This window comes from Falco cherrug, chromosome 9 (assembly GCF_023634085.1).
Source record: "Falco cherrug isolate bFalChe1 chromosome 9, bFalChe1.pri, whole genome shotgun sequence".
NCBI lineage: Eukaryota > Metazoa > Chordata > Aves > Falconiformes > Falconidae > Falco > Falco cherrug.
This window is the reverse complement of record NC_073705.1, coordinates 7248635-7267359: the sequence shown is the minus strand read 5'-3', so window position 1 is coordinate 7267359 and position 18725 is coordinate 7248635. Positions and strand designations below refer to the sequence as shown.

General features: G+C 43.4%; 1 protein-coding gene across 1 annotated transcript; it reads right to left on the bottom strand.

Annotated features, from left to right (window-relative positions):
• Positions 1 to 244: 244 nt before the first annotated feature.
• On the bottom strand, positions 245 to 16823 carry RAB14 (RAB14, member RAS oncogene family). The gene is made up of 8 exons (XM_055720394.1): positions 16604 to 16823; positions 8775 to 8833; positions 7421 to 7474; positions 5731 to 5908; positions 4539 to 4605; positions 3554 to 3641; positions 3200 to 3230; positions 245 to 2325 (listed from the first exon to the last, which is right to left on the bottom strand). Exons 2-8 carry the CDS (start codon positions 8824 to 8826, stop codon positions 2148 to 2150), a joined length of 648 nt encoding a protein of 215 aa, XP_055576369.1. The 5' UTR covers positions 8827 to 8833; positions 16604 to 16823; the 3' UTR covers positions 245 to 2147.
• Between the last annotated feature and the right edge of the window lie 1902 nt (positions 16824 to 18725).

Sequence of the window (18725 nt, the reverse complement as noted above, 5' to 3'; positions counted from 1 at the left end):
CACAGCACCCAGCAACCACAGTTCCACAGGCAGGGAATGTGACCCAGCTCCCACCCCTCATGCTGGGCTTGGCCCTGGCCTCTTGCAGCTCTCAGAGCGGTTCCAGGCTCCTCTGGGGAAAAGCCTGTGCAGTTTTTGCAGCGTAAGGTCCATTGCGAGGGGTAACCACGAGCAGCTGAAACTGCTCCCAAGGCCCAACCCCTGCAGGAGTCACACCACAGCAAATAACAGAAGCCAGAACAGATTATCTAGATACAGGTACTTTATTTACAAATATTTAGATTAATAGCATTGTTACATCAATTGAGGAGTACAGCAGTCCAAACAGATCCTTTCCATGACAGAAACAGTAAGACCTACTGTAACTTACTCTGGGAGTACAGGTATTGCACCTCAGCAAGCTGTAGTCATTAGAACATTTACTTCAAACCAGCAGCAGGTTGTGGTCCCTGGGCAAACCCTTTGCGGTGCAACCTTGGTTTAAGCAAGATGCATTAGCTGTAGGTCTTGAACATACCCATCTACTTAAGAATATTAGTTAAAAAAGGACTAACCAGACAAAAACAAAGGGACAGTGCACAAGTTACCCAAATCCTATTGTCTGCACATTCCAGTTTTGGCTTTTATTTAACATTGACTGTACAATACTCTGGTACCACTGTTTACTTACAAGTCTGAACATTGTATAGTTTTAGTGTCTAGAGAGGGATTTTAAGCCTACTTTGTATTTAAACACTGCCATAAGGCTAGAGCCAGACATCAGATGACAATAAGCACTTACCCCCTGCCCTTTTTAAACCGTATGTGATGTTTTCCAAGCAGAGGCCCCCAGGAGACACAGCAGTACCACACGCAGAGCCGCAGTCAAACCCTGCACACGGTTCCATGACATCCACACGCACACTGTCACCGCTCGGTCCCTCCCCTTCGCCCAAGCATTACAGGTTGCGTCACCCCACAAAGGATGTGCTCGAAAGCTTGATGAAAAAAACCTGAGAAACCCTCACACAGGACTTAAATACAACAGCAGTTAAAATCCCGAGAGAGCACACGTGTTGTTCTGACTGTCCAGTTCGGCCTCTGACCATTGAAAAAGTTAAAGGTATAAAAGCGTAAAGGTGTGCAAGAGAACCAGCCTTTGTATACGATGCAAGGCAGTTGATGGAGCCCAATAATGCGAAACGCTTACTGAAGAGAGAAGCGGGTTAGCACACTGCTGATTGCACAGAACAGGATTAATAAAATGGCATAGATATACCACAGTGCAAAGATGAGAGACAGATTCCACTAGTGTTAATTTCTGCGTCGGGACGAGCTCCCCCAGCACAATGTCCACTGTTGACACCAAGGAGTTAAGCCTATGTGAGTGAACTGCAGTCACATCTATTTCTGGACTAACAGGGCAACGTGGTCACATACAGGTCATACTGTACAAACTGGTATTTTCTTTATACTGTTCTAATGCCAGTAATCATTTTCTTCATTAAAATCATATACACAGGATGTATTTAACTGTTAGCTCAGTTCCTTCAAATTTTATACATATTTACGTTCTGTTAACAAATGTAAAGGATAGAAGTGGCAAAAAAATGATGTAAAGCTATGAGCACAAGAATGAATGGATCGTTTCCCTGGGCGAGTCGTACGCTCCTGCGTCAGCCCCCCCGGCCACGGGGAATTCTTCCAACAAAAAGCACATGGTTACAGAGCCCCTCGCTACCATCAGAAGTCATTTCACAGCAAAAACTTATCCTTTACTACGGACAGCTCTAAACAGTTAGAGGTGGGGAAGAAAGGCCAAAGAACCATCAAATTAAACCATACAAGACAAAGCCCTGCAAAAGTGTAAAATCATGAGTCCGGCATCCGTGCTCAGTTTAAATTATGTATCGGTGACACTATCACAAGGACAATCAAGGAAAAAAAAAACTTCTAGATTTACCATGCAGGAGAGGTTTTATTACTCTACTTGCCTTTGATAACCTGATTACATCTAAAGTTGTTTAGCAGTTTAGTACTGTGTTAAACTTGTCTCAGAGTTTTAATTAAACCCAGTAAGATGTACAGAAGACAGGGAAGCAGTCAAAAGCACCGCTTCTGACAGACAGAGGTGAAAGGTCAGAAATGGAGCCATGAAACAGAGGTCACTAGCAGCCACAGCCTTCTCTCTGGGGCTGGGGTTCGCTGGTTAGTCGCCCCCCCTGCGGAGCTGACGGTTTGTGCTGTACACCCGATTCTGCAGCATTCAGATCCAGGCTTCCGTCTTGGATATTCTGGTAGATTTTCTTGGCAGCCTCCAGGAACGCATCCTCAACGTTCTCTCCACTACGAAGAGAGCAGCAGGAGTTACTTAGGCTGCATTTCCAAGCAGTGCAGGTTATGGCAGCAGCTGGCTAGGCACCCTCGCTGGGATGTGACAGGTCACCACGGAGCAGCAGTTGCTACCCTGTCCTCTTGCATGCAAAAAAAGCTTACAGCACTTAAAGCAGACATACCACGACGTTCAGTAACCTATCCTTTGGTAGGGCGGTTTGCTCCCTAGCCATCATACCTACAAGGACCAGCCAGGAATAAGAAATACATGCCAAAACACCAAGTAGCAAAAATAAGCTAAGGCGCTGAGCCGCATGCACTGAGCGGTTCTGGCAAGAGGCTTAAAAGATAGGGGAGCCACTATTAATCAAAACCTTTTTGTTAAAAGGTTCCATTACGACAGGTGCCAGTTGGAACCACATTTATTAGTGTCACTGGAGATCTGATCCCTTGTGTTCCGACAGGCTCCCAGCCGACACGGCCCACCACAAACATGGTGCAGTGATGCCTCTCAGCAACTGAAGGGACTGGCTGTCACCGCAGAGCTTGCTTACAGCTCGACACCCGAGGGAAGGAAAGTCTGAACCGCTCTTACCCACACACGCTCTACGCTCAGTAACGACTTGGAAGCAAATCAGTTAATTTGATTTCAACAAGTCTCTGCCTGACATGTAGCGAGGTCTAATTTCCAAGTTACCTTCAAGTCAGAGCTGACATGACTGATACTCTATGCATACCTCACCACCTAAGAGAACTCAAAAACGGGGGGTTTTGGACTTGTAAAACCCTACTATACCTGAACTCTATGGCTGTACTTAGTCATAACCGATATACTCCTCTTAAACAGATCACATCTGAATCATGACTCTAGACAAAAGTAACTTACGTTTTTGCACTTGCTTCGAGGAACAATAAACCTGTTTAGAAACAAGAGGTTTAACAGTCAATGCATAACATACTTCAAATAGCCCTAAGTCATACTATGACCTTCAGATTACATGCAAGACACTCTTATTACTAAATAGTACTTTATGGCCAAGTTAAGGCACACAAAAGAAAGCACACAAGCTGTTTTCTAGAACTAAGCACAGAGTTAAGCCAGACTACCTGAAGCACAGTAGAAGTCTGTAGATATAATTACATTACTTTGGAAGCGTAAGCTTGCAGCTATCAATGCTGAGGATTCACTTTAACATCGCTATCTTGTAAGAAGTGTAACAGCTCAAGAGAAAAAACACACCATTTTCTTCAGCAAATTGTTTGGCTTCTTCATATGTAACATCCCTCTGTGCTTCCAGATCTGCTTTATTTCCTATGAGGATTATCACCTAGTTCAGAAGAGAGAAAATTAGTCTAGGAAAAAGCTTATTAACTTTTTCACTACCACCCTCATAAGACAAAAAAACCCCTCAAAATACACAGAAAGTTTAACTGCAAAAGCCACACATTCTCAGGAAGACACTGCTCCAGCAGTGCCCCCCTTGTAAAGTCAGGAGTAGCATCTCCAGCTGCCACTTTCAAATGCTTTAGGTGTTCTCATGAGGTGAGGTCCTAAAAAGCAGCAGAGCAGTAGTCCTACTCTATTCACAAGAGCTGTACCTTGAGCTATTTCTTGTATTTGTTTAATCACCCGCTAATCCAGCCAGAATCTTTGCAAGTTTTTCATCCCAGCACAGTGTCCTCCCACAAACTTAGTGCTAAAGTATTGTGGGAACATTCAGAGCAAGACTGAAGGACAGCAGTTTTGTGGTGTGGGCAGACACACAGAACCTTCCTGCCCCATCCCTCCAGAAGACCTGGCCAGCTTTTGCCAAAGTTCTGATTTATATTCCAACCTAAGATGAGACCACATTCACCTCACTACTACCACAAAACAAGTAGTAGTGACAAAAATTAAAAAAGTTTGTCCAGATTTAATCGCCATTTCGTCTCCAACTGCTGAAAGCAGGCCCCTGAAAGGCAAGTAGCACAACCAGACTTTCTGAAAAGACCACTGCCTTCTCGTGCAGCAGCCTACACTTTTGCTCCAGTTGCAGTCAGGGAAGAGAGTCACTGACGCACTGCAAAATGGGGACAGAAGGATAACTCAGAGCCAAGTAGCTGAGAAACACAAGCAGCTTATTTAAGAGAACACTGCTACCACTGCAAATGCTCTGGCCTAAGCCTTCCACCTCTTGCTAGGCAATAAGCAATCTTGCTTTCAAGCTAAGTGAAGTCCAACTTACAGTATTTGGATTGGTGAGGTTCCTTGCATCTGTCAGCCAGCTGCTTAAGTGATTATACGTACTTCTTCTGCAAAGAATCAAGCAAGTACCATTTTAGCTACGGTATTTTTTAAAACACCCAAATGCCAACAGTTTAGTCAGCATCCATTGAACACAGTGACATCTGTCATCCCTGTTCTTCTCCCCCACCTCAAAACAAAGTGGCAGCATCTTGTTTGGACTCACACCAAGATTTCAACAAGTCAACTTTAAACCTCCAGAGCAACTCTCACAACACAGGTGAAAGACAGACCAACTCGTGCTTCTAGCATGTAGTAGTTTTACCGTCTTCACAAAACAGTGTAAATGTCCTCGTATCAACATGTTACAGGATTTCCCACGAGTGCCCTTACAGAAGGCCGTACAGTAGAAAAGCACTTCAGCGGCAAACAGTGCCTACGACTGTATTTTACTCAAGACTTAAGCAAACAGGAGATATAGCTATATATGCAGAAAAAAACCCAACAGTGCTTGAAAAATACCAAGAACAGCCCCTGGGGAAGATGGCAGACATCAAAGCGTTAAGTATTTCATGTTGCACATCTGATCAATTACTCTTTTTACAGGTGAAAATTAAAGATGCTGCTAAAAGATGACAGGACAGCTTCTGTGCAGCCTTGTTTTGTTGGAGGACCAGCCTGTGAAGGGGCCTACAAGTCAGACTTCTCCAGTGCATCTCACCAATACACAGTCTGTGAAGCACATTTACGTACCTCACTGCAACAGAGGTAATGTTCTGACCTGTGCCTACTCTTTGAGAATATTCCTGCCAGGCAAGCAGCAGTATCCATGGCCTCCCAGGAAGGGAAAAAAATCCATGTACTGAAAAGCACATTTTAAGGACAAAGCCAGTTCTTTAAACAACTTAAACACAGGCAGTCAAGGCCTGAACTGACAAGATCCTCAAGCCTGTAAGCAGTGAAGTATTCCAAGAAAAGCAGCTCACACAATTCCGTTTCATTTTCAACTCTTCCAGTATTTAAAGTGTGCTAAGCTTCACACAACAGGATACGAATCCATCCAGACAAGAGTCCTTTCAATGGAAGTCAAGGGGACAGACAAGGCAGTACACACAAGGGCTGTGGCATCCAAACAGCTTGTCAAGCACACGCAGAGCTCCCAACACAAGATGCACCAGCCAACACCACCTTACCTGGTAATGTCGTAGACCATGAGAGCTCCTGCTGCTCCTCTGTAGTAGCTTCGTGTGACAGCCCTGAATCTCTCTTGTCCTGCTGTATCCCAAATCTGTAGTTTAATTTTTTGGCCACTAACTTCAATTATTCTTGTGCCAAATTCAACACCAATTGTGTGGGGACAGTCTGCCATAACTGTCATGAAAAATAAGAGCAGAGATCAGATCTTTCTAGCAAAGGGACCTTCCTTGTACAACAGAGATATGACTATCACCAGTTTTCAGTTATCTTTACTAGATTTTTCAGCCTCTAAAAAGCATTTTTACAGCTACAGTACCCAAACTGGACCACTTAACCAGAAGTAAAACGAAGCATTTAGTGAACTGCTGTTAGTTTTAAACAGTTATAAAATTCCTTGCCTTCTCTGATGCATGTACACTGTTGCTGTTTGGCCATATATATCAGAAGGTGTCAGCTGATTCTCAGTCTATCCTTGCAGAAACGGTTAACTATTTTAATGCAGTAGGAAAAGATAACTTATGGAATTACCAAGATACAGTTAAAAGTCTGTAACACAGCTTCAAAAACAAGATACTCAAGCTGTTTCAAACAGGGTAACAGCATGACTGTCCACAGGAAAAAGCCAGTTTTGTAAGTAGCTATCAACACAGCAAGTCAAAACCAAAACGACATCTTTCTAATTATAATAAACTCATCTTTATAAGCTCAGCTTTAAGCAAGATTGAGAAAATATAGAAAGGATGAGTACCTATTCAAGCTACCTACAGTTAGCGACAGTCTTGTAGTAGAGGTGTTTGGCATGTTAAGTTTGTTCAGTTGTACTGCTTTGTCTTAAATGCTGACAAACTAAGAACAAGACATCCTCATCAAGAGTCTGATTACATGCAAAGTAGCATTTAAGCAGTTGGCTGATACTGGTTTTTAATTAAAAGCAACAGTTAAAAAAACCTGTCCCTACTAGAATACCGAAGTATTTTCATCTATAGCGCCTACCGACTCATGGCCACACCTCAAGTAGCGCATGGAAAAGATTTACTTCACACCAATAAATACCTACAGACTTAACCACTGTGTGTAAAACATGTGGAAAGTCATAGAGCTAATAGCTGCTGCAAACTCCAATACAACACACATTAAAAGTGAAGCTAATTCTTAGTCACAGTCATACATGACTATTGTTACAGTTCAGACTGCAGTAAGCCTTTAACCCCATCACACAGGGCAGTCCAAGCGCCATGAGTCACAGCAGCTACAGAGAATGACAGTGCTACTTAAGTCTGCAAAGAGTCAAAGAAAAAAAAAAAGATTCCTTTTTTTTTTTTAAGTCCTTCACAGCACTAAAAAACTCCAACTGCTTTCATCCAAGCTACACGAGTATTAAAAACATGTAAATTTCAGACAAGAAATTTCAGTTTGTTCCGTATCAAATTCCCCAGAAAAGCTCTAAGAACAGTCACAGTCTTCCCACTCATCACAGGTAGGACTGACTGAAGCAGCAGTTTCGCTGTAACTACATCAGCATTTTCTTTCTACATCTGCAGGAATCAAAACAAAAATCTGACCAAGTACAATACAAACCCATACAGATGAAGACCGCACACATCAAGCTCATGCATGATGAAAACAAAAAGGCAGGAAGGAGGGATGAAGCATACCAGTTAGAATATTATGAATTGAAATACTCACACTTCTTTTCTGTAAACTGATGAAGCAAACAGGACTTTCCTACACCCATGTCCCCTGTTACAGAAAGAATAGTTAAGGCTGACACCACATCATTGTTGTAACAAGCACATTTTCCTCATCCCACACAACAAATGGTACAGGGCAGCCATTTCTTTCTCAGACCTTCTGGGTAGGGTTCTATATCTGGCTACAGTCTTTAAATTTTTCAACTTCTGCACTATAGTTTTGGAAAGAGGTACACAGTTGCGAGCAAGGGTGGAGCAGAAAATTCAAAAAAGTTTTTATTACTGATTTTACAATGGTATTTCACAAGGTATGAGAAACAGACAGTTTATTTTAAATTTTAGCTTTACCATTTGAGTCTTTACTCTGCTCCTGTCTTACTTGCAGTTACTGATAAGGTCATAAAAAAATACTGACAACCAACATGAACACACCAAGAAATTGCTTCACTTCCACAATGCCAACAGCTAGAAATAGCAAGATTTAAGAATCAACTTTTCCAGTCTGAGACTGTCACAGCAGCCCAACTTACAAACCATTACAGTAAGATTACAGATCACTTACACATAAACAAGGTCATTAAGAATTAAACAGTTAACAGCAAGACCAGTTCTTCAAAGACAGTAATAAATGCAAGTCCCTGACTCTGAACATCCACAGAAGCTGCAGCTAAAAGCAACATTTAAGCACAAAATAGGCTTGTAAACCTCTGTCAGACTATCTAAAGCAATGGGTTCCAATTAGCACTCCCATCTTCAACATAACTTGTAAAACCTTTGAGTAATGATGCAGAGATGAAGTGCTACAGCAAACCTGAATTAACACAACATCCCAGTTGTGTTGACTCCCAAAGCTTTTCCCTATCTCCAATATATTTAGCAATTTTTCTAAATATAAACGTTATTTTGGAAGAAAAGGACCACATGCACATGTTTTTACAATGCCTTTTTCCCTAGTGCTATGCAGAGGGCTAAGCATTATGCCCTAACAGGGAAGGTAACATGCTTCAGTATTTTTGAGCATGTCAAGAAGAACAGTTATTTTTAACAGTAACTCAGCAATGAAGTGTACTCAGTACAGGCACTGGTACTCACCCCCACTCCCAGTTCACCTGTCACCAGTCACACAGCTCTCATTCTGTGGCAGCAAGGCATTTGCCTTTATATTGTCAGCTGCTAAGCCTTTAGAGCAAGTGCAGTGATCTGTGAGGGACTGAGGCTGGACAAGCAACTACTGAAAGAGTCACCACTACATAGCAAGTAACATGTGACAGACATCAATAGTACAGCCACAGTGTTTGTAGGTAGGCTGTCACACTTACACAGACAGGTAGGTGCCCAGAGATACTCACCAATAATGATGTACTTAAAGATGTAGGAATAGTTGTAAGGTGCAGTTGCCATTGTGGCACTAGGGGAAAAAAAAAAAAAAAAAAGACAGAACACATCAGAACTGCTACTTATTCAAATGTAACCCAGTTCAGCCAATTTAGTTCACATAAGCAAAACCCCCTTCCTTTCCCTCCAACTATCTTTTCATTCACAGTTCAAGTTTGTGTACTTCCCCATGGTCACTGAATTAGTGCCAGAAACACTCAGCACAACTCCCACATCGTTTGCTCCAAACCCCTGTCACTAAGGCCTCTACAAAGAAACATGCTCTGCGTAGTATTGATACTCATTCAATTTTGTCCAGAAAGACTTAAAGCCGTTTGTTGAAAAGCTCCACTAGCTTCTTGCTTTGTACAGAGTCACTGAATGAACCAGCGCTCACTTGTCAAACAGCTGATACATGAACTGACAATAAAATCTGACTCCAAAAGAAAAATCTGAAGAGGTTTAACAAAACCAGCAACTTGGAACTATTACCTCACACTTTTGAGACTTGCAACAGGAACAAAGGAAACAGTGCAGCTTGCATCAAACAACTAAGAATTACTTAAGTGTGTGCTGTAGTAGCCTTAACTGGGGTCTGCCCTGCTACATTTCCCTGTCAGAAAAGCTGTACAAGCCACAAATCAGATGTTCAGGAAGTTTGTTAACATCTCTGTGGCTTTGTCAGCACAGTAGCATTACAGCAAGGCTTAGCAGTTTCTCTTTTTTAAGTGACAGTCAAAATTAGATTGGAGTAAGTATTTTCAATATTCCAGAGTCTTCCTATGTTTTCCTAGTAGAAATGTCTTCAGCTGTGTAAACCTGCAAGGTCTAATAGTTGACTTACTACTACATCAGCTAACCAGGATTACCAGCCTATACAGGCCAGATATTACTAGTTACCATAACAGATGCGAAATGCCTGCTTCTGTCCCAGGTTTTACGTTATACTAGATGTAGCATGATCAGTTAAGCAAGTGGAAAATTTTTACTAGGAATTCACCATTTCTGTTCCTGCTCCTGCATGGCAGATAGCCAGCCACTAGAAAAACACAGTACTTAAATTGCTTTAGCCTAGAAAAATTTTCATTCAGTCATGTGTCACTCACATGACAAATGAAACCAGTAAAGAAAAAAAAGACACATAAGAAAGCTTATAAGCCTGTAACTTTTTTCAGAAGTATTGCTTCATCAACCTCAATTATCCTTAATAGTGAATGGTAGGCATATGAAAGGTGACTGACAAATCTCATTCACAGCACACAGCCAACAGCCACTGCTTTACACAGCAGAGATTTAAAGCAAACACTCTTATCTAGACCTTGGAGGGGGAGTCCAGCAGGCAGTTAAGAAGGGTTTACTGTGTGCCAGTCACTGATCTGCACCTTGTCTCTCCTTCATGGTTGGCTCACAATAGGGAAACTCCTAAGTCCTACCCCAAGCAGTATGCAGAGCATCTATCCTAAGTCCTATACACACACACACACAGTTCTATCAAGCCAGGTTTAATCCAAGAGAGTAAACAAAAGACAGTTTTGGACAGTAGTTCCTGTATGTGTTGGCAAGACAGAAATCCACACTAAGTGCTGCAGAAGTTCCAAGAACAGTCATATCAATCAACCAAATCCTAGAGGAAACCTCCGCTGTAATAGAGGGAAATCTCATGCAGCCATCCCACATCACCTTTGCCCTCCTCAGTCTCTGGCCATCAACTGCTCAGTGGACAGACCACTTCCCATCACTATGCTGGGTAAGAATTCTCATCCAGGACTGAAAATGCACTGTCCTTTACCAAGCAAGTCAGCAACATTACTGCCTTATTTCATGGAAGCGGAAGATTCCAGAGTTAAGAGTATCAGCTTCAATACATGCACCGATTATCTTCAACACCAGCAAATAAGGACAAGTAACTGCTCCATACAGAGTTCACTGTTAATACGTCGCTGTGGAAACAACCCATACTTCAAATTTTCTGAATACATCTTCACACATTATGTTCTTCCTCTTCTCCAGCATGTCCCAATAGCAGTAACATTCAAACTGAGCAGGTTCTGATCCAATGCACTTGTTCTCACAACATACCATTTAAAACAAAATAAATTTAGCATTGTAAACTCCAAGATAGGGAACCACTCACACGTGGCTATGAAATCTGTCCTGCAGAAACCTAAGTGATCCTCTCTTCCTTCAGCAGACCAAGTGGCTAAGGAATGCTAAGTACTCAGAAATACTCAAAGAAGTTTCATGTTTCTGAGCACATGACTTTACAGTACTGTTGTATACCGCAAGTGAGGGGAACAGGACCTACTATCCAAAACTTGTAAGCAACCACCACTAGAAAGTGAGGAAGAGTTTGCTGGTTTTTTTGTTTGGTTGGTTTTTTTAAATGGGCGAACTGGGAATTCAGAATTCTAATTCACAAACTGAATTTTAAGTGAGTCTCTTAACTAGAATCTTTACTGCTAAATATACATCTCTGTTTATTTGACAGGCTGGTTTTGCTTGCTAAGATATGTCAATTTTCATTATACTCTTTAAGTAAAGTAGTCTGTCTATGCTATTTCAATAGAAAAGAAACTGTCACTTCTTTGCAACATATGCATTGAAATCAGTTCCCACTTCAAAGTGAGAGTTAGAAAAACCAGCAAATTCTGTGCTTGGCAACAAATTCTGCTAAGAAATGGGTGGGAAGGGAGGACTAACTTGAAGTCAAGCCACATCTCATTGCTAAAACTTCACCCTCATTCTTACAGTGACATTAGGCCCCTCAAGGAGGTGTGAGATACCACACACCCCACTGTACAGCCAGACCTAGCGCATACATGCTCCCCACAGCTTAAAGAAAAAATTTGAGTAATAATACTGATAGAGAAATTCACTCATACAATGAGTCTAGACCTTCTCTCAAGTCCCAGAAAGTTACTGCAGAAGCCACTGTGGCTGAAAGACATACATACTGAAAGCTTGTAGATATTAAAAACACAGTTTCTGGAGTTAAACTGAAAAATAAAGCAACACTTTAGTATTACATTTATTCTAAGGGTCAAATTACAGAAAAGACTCCGAAATACTCTAAATTACTACTAAAGGTCAGGAATCTTTTTTGGAGAACAGATGACTTAAAAGGAAAAAAAAAAAGACCTCAACAAAATTACAATCTTTTAAACACTCAAATTCCAGTAAGGATTAGCAGGAATTCAAACTGTACTCAGATCTTGGAATAACACAGATATTCCAGAAGGACACCATGCTGAAGGAGAAAAAACATAGAAGCCATGGTGAGAATTCAGCCTTAGAAAACTGACCATCTCAGCATTTACTGCAGATGAAAGAAGGAAGTCTAGACAAGAATAACGCACAACAGGATTCAGTAAATAAAAACATTAGCTATATGTTAATACAAGGGGTTAATATATGTTGACAGCATCACCCATCTGTAGAAACTGGAGTTCTACCTCCACTTCAGAGCCCTCTGTTCCAGACACGTGAATCTTAGTTACCCCAATACGAGTGGTTGCAGTTCTCCTCTTGAGAAAGCCAGGAGGGCAAGAACTGCAGGACTGAGAAAGTTGCACATTAAGTACATGCAACTTACCTTCAGCCACTGCTGACATCATACAATATGACAAAGTTAACCAACCATGAATTTACTGTTAAACAGAAAGTAAAAGAAGTTTAGTCTGGAAACTTGGTCTACCTGCCATCTTTCTTCCAGGGAAGTCTGCCAACTTCAAACCAGTTTTGGCTCCTTTCTCAGAGGTAATATTTCCCTAGAGTTTAGAGCATTATTTCAGGATGGCAACTAGCCAGAGTATCATGCTTCACTACACACAGATTTCTGCTAGTTTCAAAGCTTGTACAATTAATTTCTGCATTACAGTTAGGACTAGAAATTTTACAGTCAACAGCATCATCATAATCCATTTTCCAAATCAACTTCTCCTTTAGAGGCTTTTTTTTTAATTTATAAAGTTACAGATTAGCTTAATGAAATACTAGTACACCTACATTTCCTCCTCTAATCAACAAGCACTGCACAGGTATTTTGACAACTCACTGATGCCTTATTTCAAGTATCAGCATACATCTGTACAAGCTGAGATAAGGTCATTCTAGGCACAAAGCCGTAACATTCTTTATCAGAATAACATAAGTGTAAATATTATATGCATACCAGGTTTTGTGAGACCCATGCAGCTCCTTCTAGCTCAACTCAAGGACACAATTTTAACTCTTCACTAGATACGAATTGCACAGAGAAATTTCATACCTTTATGCTCAATGAGAAGCAGGTATGTTATTAGAAGAGACCAGAACCTGTATGCACAGGTTTTACTACACATTGCTGTTTTCAGAGGTATCATTTCTGTGTGGATTGGCCAGCTGATGGTATTAACCACATGCAATCAGCTTCAAACTTGGGACTGCCTTATTATTACCAGCTCCCTTTAAAAACATACCATTCTGCAGCCAGAGGAGCACTGTTTAGTTAGTCTGAAGCCAGAGGCATTTTGTGTTTCAACTGGCCATCCATGTGCTCTTTCAGTCATTCCTCAAGGATATGCAGCAGGAAAGGATCTCACAGCTGAAGTCCAGTTCCCTTCTACAAAAGTCAATGCCATCATATCATTCCTTTCACAAACTGAAATAACTTTTGAAGAGCTGTTAGTTTTTTCCATTTGGAAGAAAAAAACTAGTTGCATACAAGAGCAACTGTATGCAGCCAATGACTATTATTTAGAACAGCTTCTAAATCTCTACACAAAATGAATAGGTAGTTATCCTCTTTCCCAGGGCATAACCTTCCTGCTCTTCCCAGCGTATTTACTTAGATGTTAATTAACAGTGAACACTGAAGAGATCAATAAGGGGATAAGAACTGGGGACAAGTAGAATTGTTTCAATTCATAATTGTACTATTCCCCTGACGAAAATTTTTGTCAAGCACACAAACCAACACAGTCCAACCGGTACTTTAGAAGGCTGCTAGAAATACAGTCTATAATTGCTTCAATTGTGTCTTCTGTAAAAATACTGGAAGGTAATAAATAACAGTTCTGTTATCAATTAATACACCCAAGCAGTGAATTCCCGTAAGTCTCTTGTCCATGGCAAGCTATGAGGTCTATTACAATTAAATTTCATTGTGGTTCTATGACTTACACTCAGGACATTCAGGTCTTCCTAAACATACAAACACCTCAGCCCTCTAAGGTGATGGCCCCACAGCCTCCCCAAAGTGTTCATTTTTTTGTAGGCTTGTCTTTACAAAGCTCTCTTCCCAGGCTGATCCCTGAGGAGGGTCAGCAGCAGCCTCCTAGCAGTCCAATACTTTCACACTTATCTGACAGCCTTACTTGTTGCTGGCCTGTTCTTCACTCATTCTTCAGCTCTTCTAGAGTCACGCTCTCTAGCTTTCCCCATCTGGATTTCATTAAAGTATTTCATTAGCACAAGACAGTAAGTTTGGCTGAACTAATCTTTGATCAGACAGCAAGCCAGCAAGCTTCTTATGATCTGCTGCTGAAGATCACTTTGCATTTCCTTATTATTTCCATGTCCAGTTATTCTTTCTCTGAAAGCACACCAGGCCTGCAGGCTGCTGGGCTCAGACTAACAAGCTTCCACTGTGCAGAGCCCCATTTCAAGCTGTTCTTGAAGAAATGCATTTGCTATATCCTTTAATCATGCAAAACACCTTTACTCAGCCTAAAGCCTAATAAGTATTTCCGAAGACTTCACAGGCCTTCATTTCTCTTCCTATAGGACAATTTTGACTTTATTTTTAAAAGCAAGGCTATGTATCATACTGCCTTCACTTCTTGATCTTCCACAACAGCTTTCCAGTCACACACACAGTGTTGGTTGTCCTTTTAATTGTTTCACATCCTGCTCCAATAAGTTCCTCCATTTTATTTCCTAACTTCCTGCATCTATATGCACACACCTCATTTCTTACTAACCACACCCTAGCACATTGGTTAAACTAAATATTGCACACCTGTCCTCATTAGTAAGAGCACTTTCTCTGATGTCCATTCTCTCAGCCATAGTCTTTTATCCATTTGTATATCCTCATTTATCCTATTTTCCTCTTCCTATAAAACAGTCTAACCTGTAGCTCATGTCTGCATTTGTAACAGGAGAACCAAGTTCCAGAGATACTGCCTAAGTTTAGGGACAGATATATTGAAACCAGAAGAGTTTTGTAGTCAGTCTAACAAATCAGAATAGTATCTAACTGCCTAGAGTCTTCACCACGGAAAACAAGTCACAAACACATTTTAGAACAAAATTAAGTAAGGTCTACCCCTTTGTTTCAGAAGGATACAGCAAAATGAACACCAATCATATGCAGGTTCCATTAGATGCACAAGAGTAAGCAAGTAGTTTTAAATTATCTATTTACATTTTAAATCCTAGTACCTCCAGTATAACAGGTTTGTTTTCAAACTACTGCCCTTCACGCTAACTTTTTTTTTGTTATTAATAAATTGGAAAGGTAAAATAACAGCTTCCTCCTTCCACTCAGATTTATGATGTTTTCAGATCCCTACAGGAAGCCACCAAATTAATTTTTAATCCATATTAACTATATGATATTTAGTTATTAAGTCCCCCAGGGTTGGGATTTTCTCCCCATTCCCGAGTAATGCCCAAGCACAGGATGCTCTCAATCCAAATCATGTCAGAAACCAGTCCCAAAACTAATACATTCCATATGATAATATCTGGCTACTGGAAAACTTAAAAGACTCCTGACTTGGAGTTTGAAGTGATTTAGGATCTAGACAACCCAAGTAAATCCTGTTCACAAAGGGGTACTGTTACTTCTGTGAAAAAAATGTCACACCACAACACAGATCCACTCTGTTTCAGGGGCCTACAAAGCAAAGTCCACATCAAGCAACCTCCAGAGCAACAGAGCCACTGCTAGAAACCCCACTGCAGACACACACCTTCTCCTGGCTTCACTGCAAGGGTAGGTCGGTACATTTTCAGTTGAAGACAAAGGTACCCACAAACGTTACAGAAACCTTCAGCGTGCTGCAAACAGGCAGTACACAACTAGGGGAACGAAGAGAGCTTCGTTCTTCTGCTTAGCCCAAATAAGCACTGACAAAAGAAAATGCATCTAGAGCACCTCTGTCACTTTCTCGACTAGGTAGTGGCATTCCCCTCGGCCCTCATCGAAGTTATTTTTCTGTCGAAATTCATGACAGCACTGGTCAACATAAGAATCAAAAGTACAGATAACACTGCACATCGGCCACACACACAGAGTATAATATATACATATAGTAAACGCGCTACGCGCAGCTGCAACAATTACTAAGGGGCACACACGTATGTCCCCCTCATGTGCACGAGTGGTGGTGGCGCCTTACACGGGCGGTGTGCAGTGCAGAGGAGCAATGGCAGGCGGCGGCGACAACAGTGCAGCAGCGGCCTAGCTACTGCCCAGCCCGCCTCGCCCTCCCCGGTCCCGGCCCGGCCGGCGGCCCCCGGCTCTCCCCGCCTGCCGCCGGGCGCCAGGGCAGCCACCCCGCCGAGGCCGGGGCCAGCCGCACCACCCGGAGAACGGACAGGGCTCACCGCCGGGGAGTGCGGCCCCGCTAGGCCGCGGCCGGCAGCAGGGGGGAGCGTCGCCACCGGGACCGGGCGGCGGCCAGGGGCCTGCCCCGGGGGGGCGGCGAGAGGGCGGCGCGCCCGCCCGAGAGGAGCCCGGCTGGCCGGGCGGCGGAGCGGGGCCTAGCGCCCCAGGCCCGGCCGGGCCGCGGGGCGCCCCTCCCCGGCCGCTCCGTACCTGGGCTCGGGGAGCGGGTGGCTGTGCAGCGTGGCGCGGTCGACGGCAGCCCGGTCCCCCCTGCGGGCACTGTGGCGCTTCGCTTCAGGCTGGGCAAGGGCCGGGCCGGGTCTCCGCCTCTCTCCGGGGCTCCCTCAGGCTCGGCTCCGCTGGCTCCACTGCGCCCCCATCACCCCCCTTATCCAAGATGGCGGCGCCCCTCGCACGGGGTTTCCCCTCCCACTCTCGACGGGCGCCGGGGCCGCACAAAGGTGGGCGCGAGAGGCCGCGCCGGAACCAATCGCGGAGGCCGCGCGCCGGAGCTGCCCCGCCTCCCTGCCGGCGTGCGGGGCGGGGCCGGGCGCGGCCGGGCGGGACGGGGCGCCGCGCCGCGCGGCGCGGCGCGAGGCGGGAGCGCGCGCCCCCTCAGGCGGTGCCTCCTCCGCAGGTGCCCGCGCCTCAGGCCGGCCCCGGGACAGGGACTGGGGCAGGGGCAGTGACAGGGGCTGGAGCAGGGGCAGTAACGGGCTGAGGCAGGGGCAGGGGCGGTGACGGGCTGGGGAGGTCATCAGGGGCAGGGACTGGGGCAAGGGCTGGGACGGGGCAGGGGCAGTGATAGGGGCTGGGTCAGTGACAGGGTCGGTGACAGGAGCTGGGGCACGGACGGGGGCAGGGGCAGGGTCGAGTGAGCGCCTTAGCGCTGAAGAAAATTCGGGCTTTCCCCATGGTGGAAAAGTGAAGCAACCCGCCCAGAAGCCTCAGCCCGTCAGAAAATGGTTCTGCCCCTTGGCCTCGATGTTGCCATTTCGGAAGTCACCGCTGCAGCCGCCTCTGAATTGTCTTCCAACTCTATTTTTAGGTAATCTCTAGAACAAAGAAAATTAATATAGTACACAGATAAGAGACCCAAAGGTATCTCACACACTATCTAGGAGGAGTACGGCCATGTTTCCTGTCCTGCCTCAGAATCCCTACAAAGCCAGAACCATTTGAAGGATGGAGTCTCTCCCACCATTAATGAGGTACGGTTATTCGTTCTGGGGAAAATACAAACAGGAATAGCCTGGCAAGGTGCAGGGACACGGGACATTTATGCTTGGCATAGGCCAATATCCAAAATCTTGAAGGAGTTGTAGGGAGCTCATGTTTCTGTTTCCAGTTTCAAGTGAAATTAATACTGTATCTTGTGTCTTACAATGTCCTGTGAAATGCTCTAACCAGTTTGATAGTTTAGGCTTTGATTTTTTTATAACAGACTTTCTAAACGCTTGCGACAGGCAATACTAAAGACCTAACAATGCAAGATGCTGCACAAATCTCACAGTTCATGGGAAATCCCAGAGGTTCAGGGGATGAGATAAATGTATAGAAGTAACATTACAAAGGATTCTGTATCTCTCCAGTTTGATAAACTTACCCAGATTCTCAGCTCGACACACAAACTTTCTTTACATGAACACAAAAATTATAGCAACAGTTAATGAGTCCACACATTCAAAATTAAGACTCCTAATATTCCAGATTAATATTAGGATTTTAAGTTTTACACTGTGTTTAACTGAAATTCCTTTGAGTGTGTCTTTTTGGAAAGCTTTAGGGCCTACAAACCTGTTAAAGGTAGTTACATCTCTATTTAAAAGAGAAATTACCACAAAAGCTGCTAGAGGGCAGCCACACAGCGTGTTTTCAGTGGATGATTTACGATTTGAGAAGGAACAGGATGCTTTGTCAACTTTACTGTTACAAAAGCCAAGAGCTTCAATTAAAGCAAGTGCAGAGATTCTACTTATTTTAGAATTGACAGTTGATTAGGGCTTAAGTGTGACTGAAAAGAGTTAATGGTTCTTCCTGCCCAAATACCTACTAGACATCGAATCAAATCAAAACAAGGTGATTTCCTCTCCTAACAGACTATTAGAAGAAAATAAGGATTTTATTTCAGTGCCACGCATTATGGAAAGCATCAAATTCTGTTGTGTATCAGTGTCAGGTTCAAAAGGTTCAAACTGCACCTTCCTGCAAGGCAGCATGCCACTGGTATTAACATTCCCATGGAAATGTCTTTCCAGAGTGGGCATTTTCCATCTCCATTACTGAGACGTAACTAATTCCATTTTCTTAGCATAGCAATGTACAGGGAATC

Coding starts and splice junctions, on each gene's coding strand:
- RAB14 (XM_055720394.1), bottom strand. CDS start 8,826: ATGGCAACTGCACCTTACAACTATTCCTACATCTTTAAGTACATCATT. Junction 3,642..4,538: donor ACCTCACCAATCCAAATACT/GTAAGTTGGACT, acceptor CTTCTGAACTAG/GTGATAATCCTCATAGGAAA. Junction 3,231..3,553: donor ACAATTTGCTGAAGAAAATG/GTGTGTTTTTTC, acceptor GTTTCTAAACAG/GTTTATTGTTCCTCGAAGCA.